The 9,535-nt window shown below is 33.7% G+C and overlaps 1 protein-coding gene across 2 annotated transcripts; it reads right to left on the bottom strand.

Moving 5' to 3' along the window:
- Window positions 1-361: 361 nt before the first annotated feature.
- LOC145242603 (uncharacterized) lies at window positions 362-9,301 on the bottom strand. 2 transcript variants are annotated; one of them, XM_080105713.1, is made up of 2 exons: window positions 9,134-9,301; window positions 362-2,249 (listed from the first exon to the last, which is right to left on the bottom strand). In XM_080105713.1, the coding sequence occupies exon 2, from the start codon at window positions 1,395-1,397 to the stop codon at window positions 366-368; it is 1,032 nt and encodes a 343-aa protein (XP_079961839.1). In that variant the 5' UTR covers window positions 1,398-2,249; window positions 9,134-9,301; the 3' UTR covers window positions 362-365. The 2 variants fall into 2 exon arrangements, with proteins under 2 accessions (XP_079961839.1, XP_079961838.1); XM_080105712.1 differs by having other exon boundaries at window positions 9,100-9,299.
- Window positions 9,302-9,535: the final 234 nt, after the last annotated feature.

Raw genomic sequence — 9,535 nt, 5'->3', positions numbered from 1 at the left:
GAAGAGGAAGAAACCAGAAAAGAGAAAGATAAAGCGAAAAAGAAAAAGAGGAAGAGAAATAAAATTGAGTTAAATAGTGAAACATTAAAAAGGTTTGGCAAAAACAACAACAACAAAAAAACACCATTTCTTATGTTAAAAAAAAAAAAAGATTTAAACAGAAATCCGCCTTTTTTGAATCTAAAAAAAATTGGATTATCTCCCTTGATATAACAAGTTGCCACTAAAGAATCATTTTTTTTGTTTGTTTTTATCTACATTATAATTATATAACAATTGTAGCCCGCGTTTCTAATTTCTTCTCATATAAACCTTAATAAAAATTCATTATTTCATCAAACTCACATCAAACAGCAAGGAATTGCTCATAACAACATGAGATATTTATTAACATTTGACAAGTCCGTATCTTCTTTGGGGATTTCACTTGAGGCTTTTTCTTCCTCGTCTTGTTCTTCTTTCTGATCATGAATGCTGTTAGCAGGTGAGGGCATTTCAGCAGTTGTCACTTGTGAGGTTGCAATCACGACAGCCGGTTGAACATGCGTCTTTCGATGGCGCTCTAGTGTGTCACGCCGGGCGAACCGCTGTATACACATATCACACGGGAATGGTCTCTCGTGCGCATGCGTCAACAAATGCTTATGCAGTTTATCTCGAACTGAAAACTGCTTGGAGCACACGGTACATGCAAATGGTTTCTCACCTGAATGGCACCTCAGGTGAACGAGGAGGGTGTTCCGCTGTGAGAATCGTTTCTCGCAGATGTGGCAACCGTAGGGTCTCTCGCCTGTGTGGACACGTCGATGGATCTGCAGCTTGTCCCGCTGCGCAAATTGCTTTGGACAAAGGTCACAGTGAAAGGGTTTCTCACCCGTGTGAGTCCGATAGTGTACTCGGAGTGTGTCGCGTCGTGCAAATCGTTGCAGGCAATTTTTGCATTCAAACGGTTTTTCGCCAGTATGGGTTCGACGATGAATTGCCAGGTAATGTCTTTGTGCGAACTGCTTGTAACACGTGTCACACTGGTATGTGGGTCGTTGCGCACGGTTTTCACCTGATATTGCACAAGGCGCTGACGACGACTGTGGGGTCATATCAGGCAAAGTCGTAATGTAGTCCAAATTCGGTGCAATAGTCAGCGCCGGTGGGGCAACTTTTATAACCGTAGACCTTTGTTCTTTCTCGATTACCAATCTCCGTTGTTCAACAACTTTGTCTTCACCCTCCCCCCCTTCTTCTTTTTTAAATTCGGATTTCTGTTGTTGTTGTTGTTTTCGAGCCTCCTCTTCCTGCATATCTTCCAGCTGCTTTTGTTGCTGGAAGATAGCTTTATAGGAAACTTCATCAATGGTCTCAAGCTTCAATTTAAACGTGGCCTGTTTCATGTTTTGCATTGCAAGGCATGTACAAACATAGCATCTATACAATGTTTTTAGTTAGGAGACGTTGAATGGAATCTGCATAATTTGATTCGTTTCAGTCCTCTCTCGAGCAACGATAAAAACATGAAAGATTTTATTTAATAATCGCAAATCGAAATAAAGAAACATACTTGGAAGTATTGTATAGAAACATGGTCACGCCTTTAGATTGTATCTTCATAATTTTGTCAAACTGTAACAGGATATTTGTTGTGAAAGCGAAAAAAAATCGGCTTTCTGAATTTCCATCTGAAATATGTTGCGTGTTTTGCCTCTGTCTTGAGAAAAAATGGACACCCTATGACAAGCTTCCAGTTCAAAAGACGAGGTTTATGAACGAGTGTACACAATTCCTAACCATACTTATTCTAATCCAGCAGTGACAAAAAAAAATCTAAGTCAACCAAAAACAATAGCAAAATACGCAGAGAAAAGAACAGCTGCTCTAGCAAGGTTTGAGAATCTAGTCTGCCCAACTATTTCACTCATATTTGTGGTTTATAAATCAGGAGAGAGATGAATTTCTTTCTTTCTCGGATGTATTAAGAGAAAGTGATTTTACAATTTCAACAGAACTTGAAACCTGTATGCCAAGTTCATGGTTTGTGTGAGTAACCACTTCACTGTTTTCATTTCCAGAAGTCGATTTTGGAAAGTTCCATTTTTATTCGAGGTGGCGCATTCCAAAATGTGAGTAATAACATTTTTTTAAATCTTCTCGGGTCAATCTCTACTTCCGTTTAAAATGCATCGGAAAACAAGACACCATCTTCAATCCCAGCATCCATTGCAAACCAACTTCATGACGCACTGTTAATTAAAAACCTGAAAAATAAAATAACATTTCTTTATTATTTTTATTTCTTTATTTTCATTTTACTCTTAAAACATATTCATAATTATTGTATGGAAACATGATTGCAAGATGTTGCACTGATCTGTTTCGATATGAAAGTCATTCACAGTTTGACTGAGGATAAAAAATATTTTGTAAGCCTATATAAATGTAATATTGTGTGACGCTATTTCTACTACTGAACGATGCCGGGCTGCCTTGCTAAGCAAACTCAGAGAGTCAGGTGTGGTCATGTTTTGGGTTGACACTTGGTCAAAAATCCTAGATTGCCAAAAAATGATAAACTATTTTTCATATTCAAAGATATCAGAACAGGTGAATCTCAAAGTTAAATGAAGAGGACAGTATTGGACGGACTTTGGCAGAAGTTGTCAACTGATAAGCTACCTAGATTATGTTGAAAAAGAAACTAAAAACAAAGTTTTTTTTTCATTTTGCTGATAATGAATTCTGAAATGGAAAAATTGCAAGATGGCGTGTTTGTTTTTGGACCAGAGCAATGGAAGTCCTCACAGGGAATTTGACACAATAATAAGGAATAATTAAAATGCTGTTGGAGGGGAAATTGTAAAAATACCATTGTCTGATAAGCAATTTCTTTGGAATGAAAGAAAAAGAAAGGTAAAAAAGGAAAAGGAGAAAGGAGAGAGAGACGGAGATGGAGAAGTACCTCGAGAAAAAAGAAAAAAAGGAAAAGAAAAGAGAGGAGGATAACCGGAGGGAACATAAAACCAAAGGCCCGGCTGGTGAGAACATCTTTTGCCACTAGTTTACCAGCTGGGAGAGACAGCAGTCTGTTCTCTCATGTTGGCTGAAAACTTGCTCTTATTTCCTCCAACTGATTGAGGATACAGGTCCCCACTCTGAATACAAAAAAGAATCCGAAAATTAATTTTAAAACCCAAGTGCGAGGAAGCTATTTGAACTTTGATTTCAGTTATAAATCCTGCATCCAGAAACTGTTTTGCTTAGATCCAGAAAGGCCCTTTCCTTTGCATAAACTATATATAGAATTATTTTATGTAAATAATTATTTAAAAAAAAAAAATGATCTCCGATACTTTCTTAATTATTGATTTCCTGTTAATTTGACAGAAACTCAGTTGTTTCAAGATCGATCCTGATACCCAATGCTCCAGCTACAGTAGAGAGAAGCAGCATATAAAACAACACCGAGAAAAGAATTAAGCCACAGCACCTGACAACAAATGGTCAGTCGATGTGTTAAAGGTATTGACACACATACTTAGGGTTATGTACGTTTTATGTGCTCTGAGCATCAGAGTAGTAATTTCTAGTAACCAGTCAGTGTCTGGTTACATTTTGAAGGGTCCATCACTAGACGAAGGTTAAAGTGTAGCCACCGGGACTTAGGGTTAGTGCACATCTATTTGCCCATGTGTATGACCCAACAAGAGATAGAGGTTTACATTTATGGTACCACAACCAGGGAGTTGCATCTATGGTGCTGTTGTCACCCCAAAACAACGCATATTGTCACTTGAACATAAGGGCTGCTATTTGGGATCATGTCTACAGAGGATTGTGGGGAGTTGAGTAACAAGATGAATTTTTGAGATGAGGATTGGTTATTCGTATTATTTGGATACTTCGGACTACTGTTCTCATCTTTGTCATTTTTACAACATTTTGGTTGATGTAATCTCCACCTTGCCTACAACACTGAGCAAAATCAATACGTAGCAACAGCAACAAATGAGATGGACAATTTAAGAGAAGCCCTCCACTGAAACAATCATCCAGAGAGCATGACACAAGCTCCAAGAAATCTGGACTAGACACCAAAGGACATCATCCAAAAATTCACCACCGTTTGTATACCATACATGAAGGAGGTTGTCAAAAAAAAAACTTCAACGAATATGTAATTCATATGACACCTGGAGAGTATTCAAGAGTAATTCGACTCTCTGGAAACAGATTGGTGTGATTCAAGTCCTCTACAAAAAAATCATGACTAAGAACCGTGTATATGAAATCCCATGTAAATGTGGAAAACTATACAAAGGTTATATATATGTTAGGTTAGAAGAACATTGAAAAGCTGTAATACATGGACAGATTGAAAAGTTGCGTACAGCTGAGCATATATGGAGGGAAAAGGAAACCCATCTACCCTTTTTCATTTTCCTCTTATTTTCGTCCTTATTGACCTGATGATTTAGCAAAGTTCTATGTAACTTTCATTCCTCATCTTTTTAATTTAATCCATATATATAAAAAAAAAATTTAAAAAAAGAGCAGAAATGAGGAAAATCGTCTGCCTTAAACCACTAACCTAGTTCTAAAACAGATCCTTTGTTCGATAAAATGCATGCCCATTGGCTGATAGGAAGGGGCGCGGTGGATACTAGAAAGCTGATTGGCTAACTAAAATCCTCAACATATATAAAAACGAGAAACAACCATAGAATTCGCGCATAAGCCTGACGAATCCTATAGTGGATGAAACGCCGAATATTCAGTGTAGCTTAATCGCCATATATATTTTATAAATTACTATATATATATATATATATATATATATATATATTAGTGTCGGGAATCGGAATTGAAAAAAATCGGAACTTTTTGAGGGATCGGAATCTGTATTGGAAAAATTTGTGCCTATTTCCCAATGCTAAAAAACAATTCTTTTAATTACATTTTTGTTTGTTTATTTTCCATGGCTCATATTAGCGATGAAATGGTAGATATTCATTTGTTTTTAAATTTGTTTTTAAACTACAAGTAAAATCCAAATCAGCCCACAAGTGTACGTGTACGCTTGTGGAAAATATATAAACACATTATATAGTTTTTTTTTTTACAGTAATCCCCCTCCACCCCACCAAAAAAACTATGTTTAGAAATTAAAAAAGAATCGGAATTGGAAATTGTATCAGAATTGGGAACTTAAATAGAATAGAATCAGTAATAATATTGGCATCGTACCATAGTGATGGGACGATGCCAATATTTTTCCGATACAATTACCATTTCCAAACTAAATTACTGATTCTGATTCTTTATATATCTCTAAATATCTAACTATATTGTTGTATTCTTTCTCTGATTACAGTAAAAACACACATGTTAAATGTGCAAATATTTTCATAAATGGAAAAGTATACTTGTGGGGGATGATCTATCGATTTTAGCTTCACTGGTATTTTAAAACTAATAAATATTTATTATTTTATCATTATTACCAGCAATGGAAGATTTAGTTTTAAACAAAATCAAATAAAAAAGACACTTAAAAGAATCGTTTTAGCATTGGAAAATTGGTACATTTTTTTCCGATTCTGATACTGATTCCGATACCCTCAAATATTCCGATTTTTCCGATTCATGATTCAGATTAATTGTCCCAACACTTATATATATATATATATATATATATATATATATATATATTGTGATAATAGTGATATTTACATCTAGAAATAAAATAGGCTCCTAATATTTGTACTAGAATTGTCGATAAAAACCAGTGAAAAAACTCCATTGTAAAGTGATATTCTCCTGAAGGCTAAAGGTTCAATCCTCAGTGTTGGCGACCGAAAAATACAATTGTGAACTTACTTAGGACATTTATCCAGTCATGGCTGATGGAATGAAAGCATGCTACTCCCGTGAATTAAATAAAGGGTTTCGTTCGAAATTCCGAGCAGATTCCCGAGTTTCACAAGATACACCTGAAGAAGATTGGAGATTACACCAGCTGAAAAGTTGTGAAAATGATACTCAAGGCAGGTGTGAGTAAGTTTTCTAGCATATTGGTTTGCAGCAGAAAAAAAAAAAGTCTTGGCGATTCCTTTCATTTGTTCCAATTCATGTTAGCTGTGAATGTTAAGTCATATCATAAGTCAAGGTCATTAGTCACCTGATTAGGGTAATAAGATTATATGCTAAAGTGTTGATCCTCTTCTGTCGAAGAGTTTCAAGTAGCACTTGTAATTCACATGAAAAATATGAGGGTAGGGTCACTGGCTCAGTAGGAAAACCAGTATTTAGGTCTTTGTGGTTCTTCCATTCTGCAGCCATGCATGATTTGAAAGCATTTACTGAGGGGGGCATTGATGGTGTGGGAACTTAGCCTGTCCCAAATAGGAATCACTCTACTAGAGAAGAAGTTGCCACAGGAGGCAGGATGGATGCTGGATCTGCATCTTCAGATTATGTCCCCTGGTGGATGGGTTGAGGGCTGGAGCGAACAAGTTGTCACCACAGTTAGGGCAATGTCAAAACCATTTATTATTTTGTAGGCCTGTAATATATCGGCATGCTGTCTGCGGAATTCTAGAGTAGGAAGGGTGAGGCATTGAGAGTAGGGAAAACTGGAGGTGCCCTTAGTGTCCTTTTTTTTTTTTTGAACATCGGGCACTAGACCACAGAAGCATATTCCATTAGGGACTTATAAAAAAGCAGGAAAGATGTTGTATCTAGAGTTGTAAATGTATGTTGGCTCTGAGAAAGCTGAGGAGTTTTAATGATGGACACAGGTAGGGTGCTATTTAACCATGACATTTGGTAGTTGAAAAGATTTACAATGATTATAGTTCAACCAAAGTCGGTTTGGTTCGGTTCAAATTCTGTAGAAGCACCAAATAATGACAGATGAAAAACTGATGAATCAACAGGTGCAGAGAAAACTCTGAGCACTTTTATGCAGTTATGGATTCAAAGTAACTAGATTTAATGAGTACAAAAAACGTTTTGGAAATTTGTAGATGTAAGAAAAAAATGAGCTTCTACTTTTTTTTTGTTAAATCGATTACGTGTGAAAACCCTGAAAAAGTTGTCGGAAAGAAGAAAACAAAAAACGGCACTTATGCATTTATGTTACCGTGCTGAAATAATAACGTTATTAGGTACCTGTGCACTTTTGCCACCGTACTGAAATAATAACTTTATTATTTTGAAAGCCATTCTTAACATGGGGAGGGGAGGGTGTTTTATAACTATTCTGTGGTCTGTGCTTCCATCTAACAATTTAATAATAAAAAAAAATATCGTGAAGCTTGAATTTAACCTGAAAAACTATTTAAAAATAGCGCGGTGGCAAAAGTGCACAAGTACCCGTTATTATTTAGAAAACCATTCTTAACATGAGGAGGGGAGCGTGTTTTGTAATTATTCTGTACTTTCACCTGACAATTTAATAAAAAAAGATATCGTAAAACTTTAATTTAACTTAAAAATACTATTTAAAAAAAAAGCACGATAACATAAGTGCACAAGCACCAAAACCACAATTAATTTAAAATTTATAGAGGGAGATCAGTTTTTATTTGTAAATTTAACGTAAAATGAAACCAATTTCCTGGTTATTCTAGCGACTTATACATTTTTAAGTGATTGCTTTTTATATCTTTCCGCCAAGTTGTTTCACATGTAATCGTCTAAAAAAAGTAAAATCTCATTTATTGGAGGAGGAGGGGAGGGGTGCTTTGCTTAGGTGCTATCTACAATAATACATTTTTTCCCCCCTAAATTTAACAATTTTTGTTTTGTACGAATTTGAAAACGAAAACATTCCAATTCTTATCTGAACGAAAAATGGCTTGGTTCATAATGACATTCAAACTTGGGGGGGAAAAAAACAAAAAATGAAGAACTTTGAAAAGTGGGAGGAAACGATTTCATTTGCAAGAAAAAAACATAAACAATTTTTTTCTCCAAAGATGTTTTTTTTTTTATCTCTTTTTTTATCATGAATTTTAATTAATGAAAGTTTGTGTTTTTTTTTAATTTATTTTTGCTGTTTTAGTTAAAATTTCTTTACTTTTTCTTAAAGTTTCTAAAAGAAAGTTGGTTGTGTACGCTTTTAGCGTCAGAGATCTTTTTTTATTCAAATTCCTTTGCAAAAGGTCAAAACAAAAGTAACAAATATTCATAAACATTCGGTTTTGTTAAAGAAGTTAATATTTTGTTTTATATATATATATATATATATATATATATATATATATATGCACAGTTTAAATTTTAGATCAATCGTTCTTCCAGAATTGTTTACTTTTTATTATTATTATTTTTTAATATTAAAGTTTGAAAAACAAAACATTCAAAACAAAATACCACATTCTCTTCACAACAAATCAACATTAAAATAATTCTTTGTGAATATTTTTTTTACCTGTTTTTGACATTTCTAAATTGCAAAGGAATTTGAAAAAAAAATTGGGACGCTAAAATCGTACATAACTTTAAAACTCGAGAAAAAAGTTTAAAAAAAAACAAAAGAAAAAGAAGATTAATCGAACTTTTTATTTGCTATTCTGAGGTGTTTTTTTTTTTGTTTTTTTTTTCACAAAAAAATTTAAATAAACACGCGTTATTTCTCAACATTATTTTAATTTAAAATAATTTTTTATTTTTACGCCACAAATTTTGACAAAAACTTAAAATAAGTGCAACCAACATGTCTATTTGTTATTTCAACAATTTTCTCTAGCAACTTTTCTAATTCCCTATTTTTTTTTAATTTATAAAAATTTTAAATTAAGAATAAAATACTTTTCGAAAAAGTGTTTTTTTTTCATAAAAAAAATGTGAAAATTGCGTCAATATAATAAAATTAAAATTAATTATATTTTTCAACAATTTAGAATATTTTTAGTTAATATTACTTTTATTTTTGTCATGAAATAAAGAATTAAAATTAGATTAAAATGTTTGTTTTGTTTTTCTTAGATTTTCATTTTGATGTTTTTTTTTCGTATCATTTCGTCCCGTCCGAAGTTTGTTTTTACTTTTTGCTTTTCGGGGATTTTGTTTTCGGACCAATTTAAAAACAAAACAAAAATTTACCATGCGATTTAAAAAAAATAAATGAAGATCTTACATTCAGTAGCAAGAAACTATTTTTCAGTTTGTTTTTTCTTCTCCTCTATTTTTTCAATTATTTGAAAAAAAAAAAAAAAAAAGTGAAAATCCTGTAATGGCAGAGGAAAAGAAAAGGGAATTTTACGTCAACAATTTGACTTTTTTTCGCATAGGAATGGATAAACACAAGGGGAGATAACCAAGGAAATACAAGGGGAGATAACTCGACACGAAAACCAGAAAATAATTTCTACTTAGTTGAAGTTTTATGCCTTAACTTTTATTCACCCCAAACAAAGCCATAGGGACGTAAGGAACTACTGTGTGATTAGAAGCCAGATTTATAGGGGGTATCCAAAGTGGGGATTTATTTATTTATTTATGCAAATATCTCGAGACAAGGCATGAAGCCACTCTATAT

Source organism: Euprymna scolopes, chromosome 21, assembly GCF_053919585.1.
Source record: "Euprymna scolopes isolate OS-2025 chromosome 21, ASM5391958v1, whole genome shotgun sequence".
Classification (NCBI taxonomy): Eukaryota; Metazoa; Mollusca; class Cephalopoda; order Sepiida; family Sepiolidae; genus Euprymna; species Euprymna scolopes.
The sequence above is the reverse complement of the archived record's forward strand: the minus strand, read 5'-3'. Positions and strand labels throughout refer to the sequence as shown.

Excerpts from the sequence above, each read along its gene's own strand:
- LOC145242603 (XM_080105713.1), bottom strand. The coding sequence starts at position 1,397 with ATGCAAAACATGAAACAGGCCACGTTTAAATTGAAGCTTGAGACCATT.